The sequence below is a fragment of the Phalangium opilio genome, unplaced genomic scaffold (assembly GCF_054372755.1).
Source record: "Phalangium opilio isolate 3A_F unplaced genomic scaffold, DU_Popi_V2 ptg000041l_1, whole genome shotgun sequence".
NCBI classification, from domain to species: domain Eukaryota; kingdom Metazoa; phylum Arthropoda; class Arachnida; order Opiliones; family Phalangiidae; genus Phalangium; species Phalangium opilio.
In genome coordinates, this window is record NW_028324165.1 from 7,931,978 (window position 1) to 7,949,649 (window position 17,672).

At 36.7% G+C, this 17,672-nt stretch overlaps 1 protein-coding gene and 1 long non-coding RNA gene across 3 annotated transcripts in view; one reads left to right on the forward strand and one right to left on the reverse strand.

Moving 5' to 3' along the window:
* LOC149679720 (uncharacterized) overlaps positions 1–13,508 on the reverse strand; it is a 109,003-nt gene extending 95,495 nt beyond the window's left edge. For both annotated transcript variants that reach the window (XR_016365879.1, XR_016365878.1), the window contains exon 1: positions 13,382–13,508. This is a non-coding gene — a long non-coding RNA (uncharacterized LOC149679720). The remainder of the gene's footprint in view (positions 1–13,381) is intronic.
* The window catches only part of LOC149679724 (uncharacterized), a 34,787-nt gene that overhangs the window by 14,906 nt on the left and 2,209 nt on the right, over positions 1–17,672 (forward strand). Inside the window, exons 2-8 of the mRNA XM_089835531.1 lie at positions 13,419–13,624; positions 14,114–14,221; positions 14,288–14,376; positions 14,444–14,514; positions 14,577–14,654; positions 14,724–14,876; positions 16,919–17,023. Of these exons, the coding sequence (XP_089691657.1) occupies positions 13,419–13,624; positions 14,114–14,221; positions 14,288–14,376; positions 14,444–14,514; positions 14,577–14,654; positions 14,724–14,876; positions 16,919–17,023 (810 nt within the window). The remainder of the gene's footprint in view (positions 1–13,418; positions 13,625–14,113; positions 14,222–14,287; positions 14,377–14,443; positions 14,515–14,576; positions 14,655–14,723; positions 14,877–16,918; positions 17,024–17,672) is intronic.

Consider the following 17,672-nt stretch of genomic DNA (forward strand, 5'->3'; position numbering starts at 1 on the left):
AAGGAAAAAAAAATTGTAAAAAAGTCTAACGGCCAAAATTTGGCAAACCTACAACAAAGCTCTTATGTAAGTTTAAGTTTAGGGGCAAGGACTAGATCAACATTACAGAAACACACACAAAAAAGTGTCAAGTCTTCAAGGTTAACCTAAGGCTAAGGTTATCGCCGAATCTCCAAGAGATAAAATGAGTACACGAATACCGTGATACTTGTCCCTACATTACGGGTTGTTTATAATACAGTGTAGCTTAAGACCTACTGAACAGTAAGGATGTAAGAGAATTTTGGGGATCTTAAGTTGTTTCCCTGAGCTTCCTCTTCAGTATTAAAATGGGACCTGGTTAAACCGAAGTGTCGGTGACACGATTATTATTAAGAAGTATATAATATTTCCCTTAGAGAGAAGTGTACCTAAAACAAAGCGCCTAGGGTAATTGTAATATGATTCTTCCCAACATCATTTTACATTTATTATAGCAAGGTTACTAAACCGAATCACATACGCCATGTAAATAGTTCCCTCGTCATTACTCTATTAGCGCTTAACTCTTTGCCAAGGCGCATGCATGCGCTTGTGTGTTTTTGTCCCACGTCAAGACAATCAAGGTTTGTGCATTAATTGATTGCTGAGGATTTAGTAAATACCAAACAGTTATAGAATTCACCCTAGCACGGTGCGATGCCCATCTTAAATTAAGTTTGATGAGCGGGACAGCAAATTAACAAAAAGGGCTCCGTCGCCTGGGAAGAATCACGTTACATAACTGAAGTATTAAGAGAATAAAGAGTGTCATCCTTCTATTATGCTCATCTGTGGATACTTCTCCCTCGCGGGTAAATTTCAACTTGTTTTCAACTCTAGTACTCCAAACAGAAATTCTTATCATCTCATGTTACAGACACTTTGAAAAGGTAGGTAAGAGCTAGATAAAGGGCGCGTCCTTAGAATTTTCATTGCCAGCAGCACTAAGATTCGACCTCGTAAAATTAAATTACGAGACATTCCATGGATTTGCCAAAGGGGTATTGGTTGAAAACGGTGTCAAGTTATACTGACGTTAATTTCCACTGATGCTGCGCAAGGATTTCTTAAGGAAGAGCTACCAAAATTGCTGAGTATTAAGAGTGGGACGACAACTTAACTTCGAAGTACGTTTAGACTCTCCTTAAGAAAAGAGCTGATTTATCGTTTGCAGAAAGCGAAGAAGAACCGTTTGTTTGATGGACTTTCTCTCGTGTAATCTCAAATAATTCAAGGTGAGGGTGAATCGGGGAGATTCAATAAGGGGAGACTATTAACGGTGACTAGCTTAGCTTCCCAACGTTGCCCAGGTGTTACAAGAGGCTGAAAACCAGAGTTTACTGTCTCTACAGACTTAGTCTTTGGGCTTACCCACATAAAATATCCGTGTGTTGTTTTTTTAAATTGAAATTTCTTAGAATTTCCAAAATAAATATAATGATGTTTAATCAAGAATCCAAGGCTTTACGGGTAAACAAACTTAAAAGCTAGGGGTTCATCTCCAATCATCCCAACCTCGAGAATAACTCAAGCGAAAACCCAGTTTTAAAGCGAGTCTCGGGTGTGATTTAGTTTAAATAAATGCCACTAGATGCTCCCATAATCGAGGGGTTTAGTTGACTGACCCTCTAAGCTTAGTAAAGGGCAAATGCTAGTTTTAGCTCCTCCCCTCGACGTTAACGAATTATGATTGGCTCCTGTCTTTATCAAGGTAAAATTTATGTGTAGAAGATCAGCCAGAACGTTAGGGGTGCCACAGGAGTCAAAATTTTCTTTAATGAACCTTTAACCTTCCCCTGGTGTTACTGATTGATATCAACCACGTATGGCAGTTTAATAAATCAAATTCTGTATCAAATTGTGACTGTACATACAGAACAAACAAGCAAAGTTACAAACAAACCGTGCACTTTCTCAAGGGGGTAGCATAAACAATGGTAACAGCAGGGACAACATGTCATACATACACTTTGCCTAACACTAAGACTCCCTTTATAGTCTCTCTATGGGTCAATCGATTCACTAGTCACTGCGAGTTAGGCGTCTTAACCCTGATTGAAAAGGTATCAGCAGTTTTATAGAGACTTACACGGATACTTAATCATTGCGAGGCATTTTATTGTGGCCAAGAAAGACGAGAAAATACGAAAAATAATTTTAGGTTTACTATATAGTCTGCCAACGTTAATTTAATATACATGCTGCAGTACATCAAAAGTTCACAGATGAAAATAAAAAGTATACACTTCATTGAAGCTTCCTCGTGCCATGTAATATGAGAAACGCCCCCTTTACTTCTCAGAATAGTGTTGACCCCCTCTGCGTATGATTATTTTCTTGACCGTAGCACAGTGAACACGCGCCTTGACAAAATAGATAAGTGCGATGAAGGAACTATTTATTACGTATGTGATTCGGTTTAGTAACCTTGCTATAATAAATGTTAATTCTGATGTTGGGAAGAATCATGTGGTAGGTACACTTTTCTCGAAGAGAAGTATTATATACTTCTGTTACAATGCACTTAAAAATGCATAATAAAACCTTTATTATCACTGCAATATACACATGGCATTGAAAAGTCATATTCCCAAAAAATATTTTAGTTTCATACATTAATGCATCAAAAAAAACCAAAAAAATATTTACTCTACTTAAACCAATAACAGAGATAGACCCAAGAACAAATGCTCCAAATGCATTCTTGATGTATCTAGGTTGAGAAGCTGAAGTCAGCTAAAATTGCTAGGCAGAAAGTTTTCTTTCAGATCGGAAAAAAAGGGTTCCAAATATCATCCGCAAAACATAAAATTCCTTAAGCCTTGGCTTGAGATCTAACGCTTTCCAGTAAAGAACTAGGCCTAAGTTTCCTAGTCGATGCAATCCAACTGGGTCGAATTATAGCCAATTTAGAAAGGTTTTTCCAAAGCTCTTTAGTAGGGTTTATTTTGGCCTTGAGACTGATACAGCTGATTCTAATATCAATTTGAAATGATACCACGTACAATACTAACCTCCTTGTTATCCCTATCGACCAAGGCTTAGGTATTATACGCAACGTAGCTTTGAACTTGGTAATAATTTAGCATTGGCGTCTCCGTTCAGGCGGAACGGCCGTATTCTAACTAATTGGGGTATTAGCTAAGGCTTTAACGAGATACGAGAATTGAAAGAGACTATATGTACTTCTTTTCATTTGATTTAGAACAATGGGTTTTAGTAAAGGAATCAAGTAACCGTGGTTTGTGCATTTCTTTCTTCTAAAAGATTGACTTACCATCTTTTAGTGTTAAATTCATGTAATAATTAAGTTTAGCATAAGTTAAGATGATTGTTAGCAATGTTAGGTGCACAATATCGTGGTTCACTATACTACAATTACAAAATTATTTGTATTTTTTAATTAAGGTTTTCTGCGAACTTAAACAACAATATAAGCATAAGTTCGTAAGATATGTTTTTCATAAGTTTGTCACCGGTTACAAACTGGAGCTTTTCATGAAGTGACGTAGGAGTCGCACATAGATTCTGGTGAGGCGCTGTCAAAGGCTTAGTACAGACAAAATAGGAAGATGGACTGCAAAATTAACCTAGTGTAGTCAATTCTCGCGTCGTTCTCGAACTAGCTCTCAGCATAAGTTCATAAGATATGTTCCCTAAGTTTGTGACTGGTTACTGAGAGCTAGTCATGAAATGATTCAAGTAGGTCATAGATTCGAGGTAAAGCTACAGTCGCCTGGTGAGGCGCTGCTGTCAAAGGCTTAGTAATGCAGACTAAATAGGACCTAGATGGAAGTCCTGCAAATTAACCATCCGAGTGTAGTACTTCAATTCTCGCTTATCGTTCTCGAACTAGCTCTCAGTAAGCTATACTTACAATATAGAAAATTATACTTCAAATTATGGACAGTAGGCCTAGCAATTGAAAAGACTAAACTAAAAATAACCACCAGAAAAATACCAGAACTTAAAAGAATAGAAAGAGAAAAAAACAAAATTTGTTTCAAAGTGGATAATAGAAGGTTTTTACAGCAAAAACAATAAAAGCTGTAAAATCCTTTTAAGTGGGCATTGTATTACGAGTTAGAAAGATTAATCGTGCTTTTAATGCGAGAGCGTCCTCCTTTTCAACACTGCTGGTAAAATAAAAATAGATAGAAAGCATCTTAGCTGTCATCACAAACTGTTCACCACAAAATGGCCCTAAAGTTAGTTCCACAAAAATCCCATCGCTTCCTGGTAAAGGATGGAGTTTGGGTTTGAAGCTTTGAGAATTTACTATAATGTGGGTGACCGATTGACCGTTTCGCAGAATCGTTCTCTGTAGCTTAGAGAATTACTATTGTTAGATAATAGTTACACCAGGAATGCATACAGCCAATAGGAATCATTGCGTACCTGTTAATTTCTATGTGGGTTCAGGGTAGCCACAAAATTTTCATGTTCAAATTCCCGGACATATAAAAGGTTTTCCCTGACCTTTTCTTACGATTTTCCCTGACGTTTCAGGCCCAATTGTCATTGTTCCAAATATAACTATTTAGACAATTGCGTTTAAATCACATTTTTGAATGTTTAACTTAAAACTTTGCGGAGCGGGCTCCGCGATTTGGGTGTCTGGTCAAATGTGACCTCGCTGAAATGGCGTTTAAAACGTCCCACATCTGCAATATTTCAGCTGATTTAACCAAATTTCCCTAACTTCGTTGAAATTCTTCAACGATAAAGGTAAATTATTCGTGAGGTAACATTCGTCATAGATAATGATTAGTCTATAGCTGTTCAAAACAAATTTCGCCTAGATACGCAAGAGAAAATTTCTAGTACACAATTATTCCTAGTAGCTGTTATGTATTCCAGGTGTTTAATATAACAAAATGTATGGAATTTTAAGTAGAGAGTAATTTTAGATTTAATTTAATCTGAACTAAGTCTAAATCGGTATATAATTATGGCAGATATGAATAAAAACAGAAAATATATATTGTACACCGGTGTATTGCGGGTAAATGTTTTACAGGGGCAGGTAGGAAATACATTATTCGGTTTGCCCCTGGAGGTTCGGCACTTTGGAAGATTTTTTTGGAAAAAAAAGTTTTCTTTTACATTTTCAAAACTCTGTTCAGTTCAATATTAAGTGTTCCTCCGCTAAAACGAAAATAGTAATCATAGTACCAACGAAACTACATTGGGATGGTTCTATGGTAAATCAATTTTGAGTTAAAATCTTCAATTACATTTTAATTAATTTTATTTTTAATTAAAACTATAATTCAAGATAAACTATACGATAAAGCCCACGCATACCTCTACATAAAAACGTTCCGTTAAGCCTAAAGGCCTAGGCATATTCTGTTCTCGACTAAATTATATTATACAGCGTCAGCTGGAAACCCGTCCTTAAACTTAACAGTCACGGCTCAGGTGTACTTTGAACTTGAACTCAAGGTAAACGTAAAAGAACCTCAAGGATAGGCACGTTACTTGGGTACGCCAAAAAACATAAAAAAGCTGACCAAGGGGAATTAATAAAATTGAAGAATAAGCTCCTCACTATACAGGGTGTTTCTGATAAGTCTGCCATAAAAATCAAGGGCGGTGTGTTCTTTAGGTCAAACCAGGGATACATTTAATTTTATAAGTAGGAATGGATTGAACGGTTAGTATTTACTTCAGTCCGACTCATAGACCACCCAGTATAGAGCCCCTCCCTCCAACACGTAACGAAAATTTAACTTATCTTATTGGCTGCTCACTTAAACTACGTTTTGATGACGTTGCGGACGGGGACGGCGAAAAATACGTAATTCCTTTTTACCTCTGTCGCTATGACCTGGCCGCCTCTGTCGCTATGACCTGGCCGCCTCTTCCTTCATACCCCCCTCCGTCCCGTGGAATGGGGTCCGGGACTTTGACGCACGCCCAGATTACTCTGTTCTCCATTCCTACTTCTAAAATTAAACCTATCCCTGGTCAAACTGATTAGTGTTTTAGGGGCCAATCAATGTTTGAAAGCCCATAACTTCGTAACTAAATATTGTATAACCCATGCTCTGGTGACTTAAAAACACAGCATGCACCTTCAAATTTATATGAGACTAATCAGAAACACCCTGTATACATGGCCCGGTCCATAAATGAACGAAGGGCGGAGTAAGGTCAAAAACGTGACGTAGCATAAAAAGACTGCGAATTTCGCGCCACCCCCCGGATTATACCCCTTTCGTTTGACACACAAAAATTCCGACGTATCTCTCTGGAGGGTTTCAAACAAAAGATATATGGGTGTATATACACAGTATATTCTATGGGATCTCTATCTCTGTATATTTATATATATATTTGGGAAAGTTTCCAAAAATATTGCTGCTATTGCTATGGAAACCATGATACACCATTTAGCAATAAACCTATTTCGATATATTTATTACCGTAGACAGGAATGCATACAGATAATTGGAATAATTTTGTAGACCTTTTCTCAACATATCTGTTGCCGGATTTTGTGCATGGGAAAAGCTATAGACTAATTATTATGTATAACCATAAGTTCATAAGATATGTTCCTCCATAAGTTTGTAAATTGTGGTTACAAACTGAAGCTTGTAATTTTGAAGTGATTGAAGTAGGTCATAGATTCAAGGTAAAGCGACGTACGCCTGGTGAGGCGCTGCTGTCAAAGGCCTAATTAGTAATGCAGACTAAATAGGAGTTAGATGGAACTTGGTCCTGCAAAATTAATTAACCACCGAGTGTAGGACTTCTTGTCGTTCTCGAACTAGTTATCTCGAGCTGTAAGTCTCAGGGTAGCATTACGATGTACAGGTAGTGTCATACTTATCATGTAACATATCTTATAAACTTATGGTATGACGTGTATATTTTCGAAATAGGTAAATATTTATTGAATCAGCTAAATACCCAAGGGGTATCTTTGCCTATTTATAGAATATTTGGAATTTTACTAATTCAAAGCTTTGAAAGCGTCGAGTATACAGTATCAAACCTCCCACATCAAATTCCATTGAAAATGAATTCGACTGCCTCTATATATAGTACGATCCCATATTGAAAGGAGTAAATTTTCCAATAGCAAAACAAGTTTTTTCTGCGTTAAATTCTAGCCTTTCAAAGGTTAGATTCCAATATATATCGTGACATTTAAGAGTTGTTTACTAAGAGATAAACCGTGGAGTTATTATAAAAGGATACATCCAAAATTAGATAGCAAAAAAAAATGAACCAAGAGCTCAAAACTGGGCAAAATCCAGGTTTCACCAAAGGCAAATAGAAATGAAGTCTGAAGTAGTAGTGTATTCCCAGTAAAATTATGTTTACGATACTCCAACTTCAATCAAGTCTTGATTTTTTTCTTTCTAGCTCTCTAGCTTGTTAATTTGACTGTAGACCAATTTGACCAATCAGTGATTGCAGATCTACTTTAATATTATACATATTACTGTATGCAGTTATCTTTGTGATCACATTTAATTTCCCTCTATACCCAGCTGCAGAAAATAGCAGTAGCCAACAACTGCTCCAGTTCGGAATTGGTGGGATAATTTTTTTATTTATGTTGAATTTTGAGCCTGCATGCGTAATTGACACACGGGAAAAATTAATTAATGAGTTAGAATGATTATATATTGCTTCTTGGGATTATTATCCCATAGATTAGATTTCGTAGTAGTCGTGCGACTGAAGATGGCAGTAAATATTTTTTATTCCTTGGTTCAGAGGCAATAATTATGAATCACGTGATTGCCCTTGAACGCTCTCTTCGAGTCCTTAATTTACTGCCTCACTTTCCGTTATCTCTATCTACCTTTGCTATCACTGTAGTTTAATCCTTATTTCTTTTGTCCAAATGTGAAATAATGGGATTGAAGTGTTTCATATACGTAAGAGGACTTAACCAATAAAAATGGAGATTGTAATTCAAGTGCAGAGCATATTTGAACAGGATCGAAACCAATTTTCATAAACAGCTTGCGTAGGATAAGATATAAAAAAATAAAAGAAATTGGTATCGTAAATTAGAAAAAGGCCGAACCTGACTTCAACAAATATATAATCATCATAAATAAATGAACGAAATTGGGAAAACGAAATGGAATTTAAGATAATTGAGATAAAAACATTATGAATATTTAATTAACGATATAATGCATTCGTCAATAAATTTATAGGTATGTCTCCCGAAATAGAGCCAGTATGGTGAAAGGTATGAAATAACTACATGATGCATGTTTTGTTGATATTTCAGAAACTTGCCTTTCTCACAACTTTTAATTTCAATAAAATTATGCTTAATTAGGGGTTATTCATAAAGGTAGAAAGGGTATGGGTGTAGAATAGGACGTTTTTTACAGGCTTAATGGCTAGGGGTTCACCTATGTCCCAGCCCTGAGAAGAACTGAACCAAACCATTTCTAAAAATTAGCCTTAAATTTCCCTAGTATTACTTAAATTAATATCAAACATACGGTTTAATTAATTTTGATTGATTAAACGTCATTAACGAATTGTGACTGGGTAGATCATATCTGGATGGTTGAATCGCAGATATTTTAGCCTCTTTAACCAAATTATTTGACATTCCCCTTACTTTGTTAAAATTCTTAAAAATCCCTGACCTTTTGGGCTAATTTTGAAATTGCCTGACCTTTCCAGGTTTTCCCTGGCCTATGGCAACCAAGACTTATCCTCTACATTCACTCCTTAAACCAAATGTCAGCTACTGTGGCGCCCCCCAACAAACGATGCTTAACCTTTGACACTCATATTTAACCTTGCCAAAGAAAGGCGTATAAACCAATTAGAGTTCGTCTAGTACGAATGCGGAAGCAAAACCAGCCTTTGCTATAACCTTAACAGGCCAATCAAATTCACCCACACTCGACTATGGGACCACCTAGTGGCATTTGTTTAAACTTAAAACTATAAACCACAACCAAGACTTTGTGAACTCTTTTAAATCATTTGCATTCTAATTGTTTCTGGGCTCGTTTCTTGCTCGTTTAATTTAGTCCTGTATTCCTTTTATGTGTCGTCGTTAATAAAAAGTTCATTCTAACATTTTATAATTTGAATAAATTAGGCCTAGTTGTTTCTATACACCAAAATAAAAAACTTCTTGGGTAAATTTTCTTTGCCCCAACTTCCCAATTAATCTTGAATTGAAATGAATATTCATGAACCCCTTTTACAACCCCCGTTAAAAAGTAAGTCGCTTTAATAGGACTCTTCAATAAGTTAATAGTGTCAAAAGTAACATAGTAGTGGCATAAGTACGCCATAAGTTCATAAGATATGTTCAGGGATAGATTTAATTTTAGAAGTAGGAATGGAGAACGGCTAATTAGTATTTACTTCAATCCGACTCATAGACCACCCAGTATAGAGCCCCTCCCTCCAACACGTAACGAAAAGTTTAAATAATCTTATTGGCTCACTTAAACTACGTTTTGATGACGTTGCTGATGGGGACGGCGAAAAATACGTAATTCCTCTTTACCTCTGTCGCCATGACCCGCCTCTTCTTTCATACCCCCACTCCCCGTCCCGGGAAGGGGTTCCGGGACTTCGACGCGCGCCCAGATTACTCTGTTCTCCATTCCTACTTCTAAAATTAAATCTATCCCTGATATATTCCTCCATAAGTATGTATTTTTTATTTATTTTTTATTTTTTCATTTATACACATATTTACTTTTTAAAGACCTTAAAAATTTAGTAATTCTGAAGACGTACTTATTTTTAATAGGTTACTAGGTGGTAATTGGTGTTAGCGTGGACAGAAAAATTGAGCCACACCCAAAATAGAATCATATAATAGCAGAGTCCATTAGTTTTTCGTTTTGTTTCTTACAATATATCCTAATAGTCCCAAACACGAAAGTTAATTTCATTATAAGTTTTCAACACGTGCGAACACACCGTTGACTTAAAGGGAGAGTGAAATGGAAAATCAAGTGGTTTTTTAATGTCGATTCGTCTACTAATTATAAGACTAATCTGCATTAGGAAACACGCAGAAAATAGTCTTTGAATGATTTTAAAATTCTAATTAATTCTTATGAGATTTCATAGATAATTTGAAATTTGCACCTCCGACCAATCGTGTGCTTTCTTGCAGAGATCCCTGCTTTTTGTCAACAAAGTCAGGGATGTTAGATGTTTTAAGAGGGATAAAGAGCTCCAGCTTTTTCAGGGACATTTGGAGATAAAGCTGGAAATGTGGCCAATTTATACCTTCTCCCTAGTAAACTAGATATCACTTCTTGAAAACATCTAATATCCCTACTTTTTGTAAACAAAATTCCCATGGCACAGTCCATGTCGAATGAATTTTTTGCGAGAGATGTGACAAACTCATATAGAGCGTGCTACTGGAAGGCAGGGCCCTAGGCCCTGCTAACGAACTGCATGCAGCAAAACTAACTTTTATCCCAAATTATTATTTCGTGACCACTTGGGATATCCTAATACTGGGCGTGTTACAAAAACCGTATTATAATTCAAGGCCATCCATGTCCATCTATAGCTTGGACCAAGACTTAGCAAAATAAAAAAGCAAATGCACGGAGGGTATAACCTTTGATATTGAAAAAGGTTAAGCCTTTTCGGGGTCGCTGTCACAATTTTTTTTACTTTCCCAATGTTCACTCGTTCGACATTATAGATTCTTGAGTTACAGAATGCAGACAGTTTCAATTGGCAGTAATATTATAAGGGGTTGTTAAGAGTGTGATAGTATTGTACACGCTGTAAAGTCAGTTTGGTTGGTCAAGGTTTGATTATTCGCATGGCAAAGGAAAGCCACTCTACCGGAAGTTCCCCTGGGATTCTGGGATTCTAGCTTCTACGGAGCGCGCGTGAAAGAAAACGCGAGACCTGATTGGCAAGCATCCAAAACAGCTACGCTTTAGTGATTTTTCGTTTTTGGAAGAACTTCTAACTTCAAAGATAGATCGGAAGGATACTTATTTTTTAAGCGTTTTCAGAAATACATTGCTTAAGTCAAATATCAGAAGGAATAAATACAGCTACTAGGAATTATTGCGTATCCCTGCCATGTTCTCTCAACGTATCTAGGTAGATTTTATGGTTGTCATTTAATAACATCCAGCATACTATGCGTTAGCGTGGGCCTACTCCTAAGGTGGCATCTAGTGGACAAAATAGTTAATAGTTTTTTTTAAATTTTCACACATACGTTGTTGTTAAAACTGAGGTATGCCATAGATGGCGCTGTAATCTTAAGCCTAATAAAACTAGAGCATGTCACACCCTATTTTCGCCTAGAGTCAAGCTAGTTCCTCCAAGGTCAGAATTATTTATAATCTAGGCTTTGTCTAAGAAGGGATGTCCACACTAAGCCTGTGGCTTGTTTACAGGTGGGTCCTTTTACAATGCATAGAGGGGTGGTGGCTAGCCCCTATGCCACAGCTAACCTACAGCGCCCTATACTAACTATTACCGTTAACCTCTGCAAGTTTTGATGGAAAGGAGAAACCGGGTTAGACCGCGGAGGAAAACTCCTTTTAACAAGCGGGGAGAGAACTTGCAAACTCTACGCAGAAGGATTTGTTCCCTGATTTTCACCCGGTGCCACAGTCCGGGATCGAACCCGGGATTCTCTTGCTGCGAGGCGAAAGCGCTAACCGCTACGCCACCCCACTCAGTTGTTAAAACTGAGGTATGCCATAGATGGCGCTGTAATCTTAAGCCTAATAAAACTAGAGCATGTCACACCCTATTTTCGCCTAGAGTCAAGCTAGTTCCTCCAAGGTCAGAATTATTTATAGGCGTGACGGATAGTAAGCACTCAAGCCCGGCCCACAAAACCCGCATAGAAATTCACGTTAGAGATATGCGTGCACAATGATTCCAACTAGTTGTATGTATTCCTGGCTGGGTATATATTCTCCTAAAAAAATTAGTTCTCATTCAACTGAAATTTTGTTGACTTTTGTGATTTTGAAAACGGATCTAAAATGCCTTTAAATTTTCTGAATTTCGCAATTTTTCCAATGTGTTAATTTCAATTAACCCCAAAAACCACACTACACATTAAATTAATTAAAACATTACGCAATTAAATTTAAGTAAATATTAACTAAATAACCAAGACCGGCCAACAAAAAATTGGCATAATTACACCCTAACCTAAACAAACATAAAAAAAATAATAACAAAATATCAAAAACGATATCGAATAGCAAATACCAGAATTAAATTAATTATTAATCAACAGAAGACACAAGAGTTGTATCAACCTAAAACTGCCAAGATCTTTACGTTTGTTGTTTCGTCCCGAATGTCAACAACTAGGTCAAAAATCTCCCCAATCTAACACACCATACCATATTTCGACATACAGATAAAAACTAAGTCAACAATAAATAAACAAACCAGAAAAAAAAGAGCTGGGTTCAAGAATCTAGGGTGACAACCCTTGCTAAGCCTAACACTGGAATTACGAGTTACAGTTAGGCCTAACGAAGTATTAAGGCGTAAAGAATGCAATTTCCCTAACCAAATTAGATAGCCAAGGCTTAAGAAAGTAATTCTTCTTCTCTAATATACAAATGGGTCACCGCCCATTGAGGTTATGTTATGTCAAAGCTAGGGCGTAAACTTAATAGACCGTTCAAAAGAAACAGTGGGTTACTTAAGACCAAGGCTTAAGACATTGCATTTTAGACCCAATGCAAATTAGAGGCGTAACACTCCGATAGTTTCTAGGCGGGATCTAATGTTTAATATTAAGACGTGGGTTAATATATAAGGGCCATTTCAACGTCTCAGGTGATGGGGCCCAAGATATACAAGGGGGGTCATTGACCGATTAAAATCGTCGCCTTCGTAATTGATGTATTAATTAAATTCTGGCCAAGGCTTAAGGGTGTACTTTAGTGAAATTGATGTACACAGGAATACGAATGGCTAATAGGAATCGTTATGTTCCCATGGGAATTTCTATGAGGGTTTTGTGGGCCGGGCTTGACAACTTACTACACGTCACGCCTATTAATATTTCTGATGGCATCTTTCTAACTGTGGTTTCATTGGTTGGTAGCAAGGTACAACTAGCAGAGAGATAGCTAAATTATTCGCTTGGGTAAAATTCGTCATACATAAAGATCAGTTGCTAGCTCCTCCCACAAAATAAGCCTATAGATACGTTGAGAAAATGGCTGGGTACACAATTATTCCAATTAGCTGTATGTATTCCTAGTGTACTGTACACTATGCTAGCAGAGTTTACTTTAAAATCGTGGTATTATGGATTTTGAAGATCGATAGACCATTGGTCCAGAAAAGAAAGAGTTGACTTTGATTGACTATCACTTACCCAAATATTGATGGTTCATCGTTTATTTCTTTCACAGGTTCAACTTGCCGAATTCCAAATCCGTCAACTATGCCAAGTGTCCAGAGAAATATTCCTTCAGCAACCAATGCTGGTCGAATTGGAAGCTCCCGTCAACATTGTTGGTGATATCCATGGACAGTACCACGATTTACTAAGGCATTTTGACAAAATTGGTTACCCGCCCGATGCCAATTACTTGTTCTTGGGTGACTACGTCGATAGGTTCGTTTCAACTCTTGTTGTTGTTGTTCATATACTTCTGTAAATTAAAATGTAGAATTATAAGTTTGGCGCGGAATATATAGTAAAATGGCGGGAAACAGATACAACAAAAATGGCGGGAAACAGATACAACAAAAATGGCGGGAAACAGATACAACAAAAATGGCGGGAAACTTTACTTGGTAATTTCTAAGGATACAAAAAATGGCGGGAAACTATACTTTGTAATTTCTAACGGATACAAAAAATGGTGGGAACTTCACTTCGTAATTTCTAACGGATACAAAAAAATGGCGGGAACTTTACTTCGTAATTTCTAACGGATACAAAAAAATGGCGGGAAACTTTACTTCGTAGTTTCTAACGGATACAAAAAAATGGCGGGAAACTTTACTTCGTAGTTTCTAACGGATACAAAAAATGGCGGGAAACTTTAGACCTCAATGCAATGGCGGAAAACATTACTAAGCCTAATATTTAATCTTTCAGGGGAAAATATTCGTTGGAAACCATATGTCTAGTCCTAGCCTACAAAATCAAATACCCAAACAATTTCTTCCTATTAAGAGGGAACCACGAATGTGCCAGTATTAACAGGTACTTAAAAATGATTGCAATTAATTTAATAACAAAACTAATCCCATTAATTAAATTGCAATTAAGGATATACGGATTTTACGACGAATGTAAAAGAAGGTACAGCATAAAATTATGGAAAACCTTCACCGATTGTTTTAACTGTCTACCAATAGGTACGAGACTTAATTAATTTCAATTAAATTAATATAAGAAATTAACTTAAATATGATTAAATTACAGCGGCCTTAATAGAGGGAACAATTTTTTGCATGCATGGTGGGCTATCCCCAGAGTTAGTAACGTTAAAACAGGTAATCAATAATTAAAACCTTAAAATAAATTTAGTCTAATTAATTTAATTATGATTAATTAGTTGAGAGAAATACCCCGTCCAACCGACGTACCAGATCATGGTCTACTATGTGATCTATTATGGTCAGATCCTGATGAAGTAAGTAATTTTTAAAATTTTAAATTAGTTTAAGTTAATATTAAAATAAAATTAAACTTAATTAAATAGGATATAACGGGCTGGGGTGAAAACGACAGAGGAGTTTCCTATACATTCGGAGCTGATGTTGTCAGATCGTTTCTACAAAAACACGATTGTACACTAATTGTACGAGCACATCAAGTCGTAGAAGACGGTTATCAATTTTTCCAGAAACGACAGGTAAAAATTGTTTTTACTTATCTCCGAATTAATTTGCAAGTAATTCTAAAGGCTCATTCAGACTACTAGAGTAAATATCTTACGTTTCCGTCGCATCGCCGTACGTTCATTTCCCTACAGTTCAAACGCAAAAGCAGACGACCTAAAACGACTAAACGCGTCGCGTATAATGGTGATTTTTGAAATTGAAATAAATTTTTGTAGCAAAAGGTTAACTAAAACTCATTTAGATTAATTATCAAGTTTACAAAGAATAATACAATAATTGGGCTTAATTCTTTGGAACCGTTCATTTTCGCAAACAATATAATAAGACTTTTGAATAGTAAAATATCTGCTCATCCAAAATCATAAATGGCATGCCAAGAATGGCAAGAATCCTAAAACCTTTCATATATCGTCTGCTAATGCAGTCATAGCTCACTCAATCACGCTTCAGAAAGGCATGACTGAGTGAGCCATGGCTAAAGAGTAAAGAAAAGGAGAGCTAACGAGCTGGCGCCATCTCGGCAGACACTGCCCAACGATACTTGAATATTTTCAAACCATAAACCCGCGGCGAATCTTTTACGTAGTCGTTGACACGTGCCTAACTAAGCGAACAAAAGCGTCTTCACCGACGTGAATTAACGTAAGATTCTAGTCCCAGTCTGAATAGGCCTTTACTAAAAAGAGAATGAGGTATTTTAGTCCTAGCTGCAAACAACTCCATAATAAAGGAAAAGGGTAGCATCTTTAAAAAAATTTAAGGTCAAATAACAAAAGAAATTTCAGGAGATGAAGAATAAAAAATAAAATATAAAAAAATGTAAAATCGATGTTGTAATGCCCCAGTGATCGACTACTAGATCTTTTTCAAGATCGCGTGTTTGTGTGGAAACTGGATCGATTACTTTAGCTTCCCCCCCTTAGGGGGTTTAGGGTATCCCTCCCGCTGTTTTCCTATCAGTTCTCTAACACAAAAGATGCCAAGGCAGCCATGCGGGCACACCTCTTTTCCCGGACCGCTTATTCCCTAATCTATATCATCTTTCACCTTTCAGACACAGTCCAAGGGATTTTTCAACTTAAAGGGACAATGAATACGTTGATTTTACTAGTAGTTTTCAGACTAGGATTGCTACCATCATAAGTTTATAGGATATGTTCAATAAGTATAACGCTAACTATAAGAGTTCGTAATGCTAGAGACTTACAGCTCGAGATAACTAGTTCAAGAACGACGGAAGCGAGAATTGAAGTACTACAATCGGATGGTTAATTAATTTTGCAGGACTTCCATCTAGGTCCTATTTAGTATGCATTACTAAGCCTTTGACAGCAGCGCCTCACCAGGCGTACATCGCTTTACTTCGAATCTATGACCTACTTCAATCACTTCAAAATTACAAGCTCCAGTTTGTAACCAGTCACAAACTTATGTAGGAACATATCTTATGAACTTATGTTACCATTTACACCATGAACCCAGGTTACAAAGTGCAGTACCAAGTAGCCTTGCCTCCAGGTGTATATGGTATCAATTCTCCTAGTCTGAAAACTATGTATTCGCAAGAAAATATGATTTACTGAAAATTGGTACTATTGACTCCAAAATGCAGTAATTAAGGAAATTGTAGAAACGACACGGAGAATGTTTGCGATTCGATGGTGTACTTTCAGTTATATAAAATAGACGTGCAAATTATCATTGAAGGCCCCAAAATTAACACGGAACTCCTAAAATGTCTGAGTATTTTACCTGTACCTTTAATCCAGACTTGGTGTACTACCTTTTAGCTTTATTCGACCCCCCTACTTTTGAAAAGTGTCTATTTACTCCAGCTCTTCATTCTCCCTTTACAAATTTTTTACTCGGTCGATAAGAAAAGAGTAAAAAGTAAACATTATTGATGAAAGTATCTAGGAGGATGCACCTTAGCCCTTTTGAAAGATGTAAACCTAAACCTTGAAAACTTTTCAGTCTTTTCTAGGGATATTTTGGGATGATTTTCTATAATGTTTTCTATATTTTTTTTTTTTTTTTTCGTTTCTTTTTGTAGTTGGTAACATTATTCAGCGCTCCTAATTACTGCGGGGAGTTTGATAATGCTGGAGCAGTTATGACCGTTTCCGAAGATTTAACGTGTTGGTTCAGTATCTTACCGGTCAGTATTTAATTTACTTAAAATAATCTATAATAAATGATAAACCAAGTGCAAATAGAAAATAACAGAAAGTAAGGTACTTAAAAGAACGCGGGATTTAACTTGCCTCTCCGAGTTATTGAAAAGTATTTACTGCCCCCTAGGAACACTAGCAGGAATATATATAGCTAATAGATGTATATAATACTTCTCTTCGAGAGAAGTGTACCAGCACAAAGCGGCCTTAGTAATTGTAACATGATTCTTCCCAACATCATTTTAAATTTATTATAGCAAGGTTACTAAACCGAATCACATACGCCATGTAAATAGTTCCCTCTCATCATTTCTCTATTAGCGCTTAACTATTTGCCAAGGCGCATTTGGTCATTTTTGTCCCATCCACGTCAAGACAATCAAGGTTTGTGCCTACTTGATTGCTGAGGATTTAGTAAATACCAAACAGTAATTTTAGAATTCACCCTAGCACAGTGCGATAATTACCCATCTTAATTAAGTTTGATGAGCGGGAGAGCAAATTAACAAAAAGGGGGCTCCCTCGCCTGTGAAGAATCATGTTACATAACTAAAGCATTAAGAGGTTACAGAGTGTCATCCTTCTTCTTCCATTATCCCCTTCTGGTCCCACAAAAAATGCGCCTAGAAACGT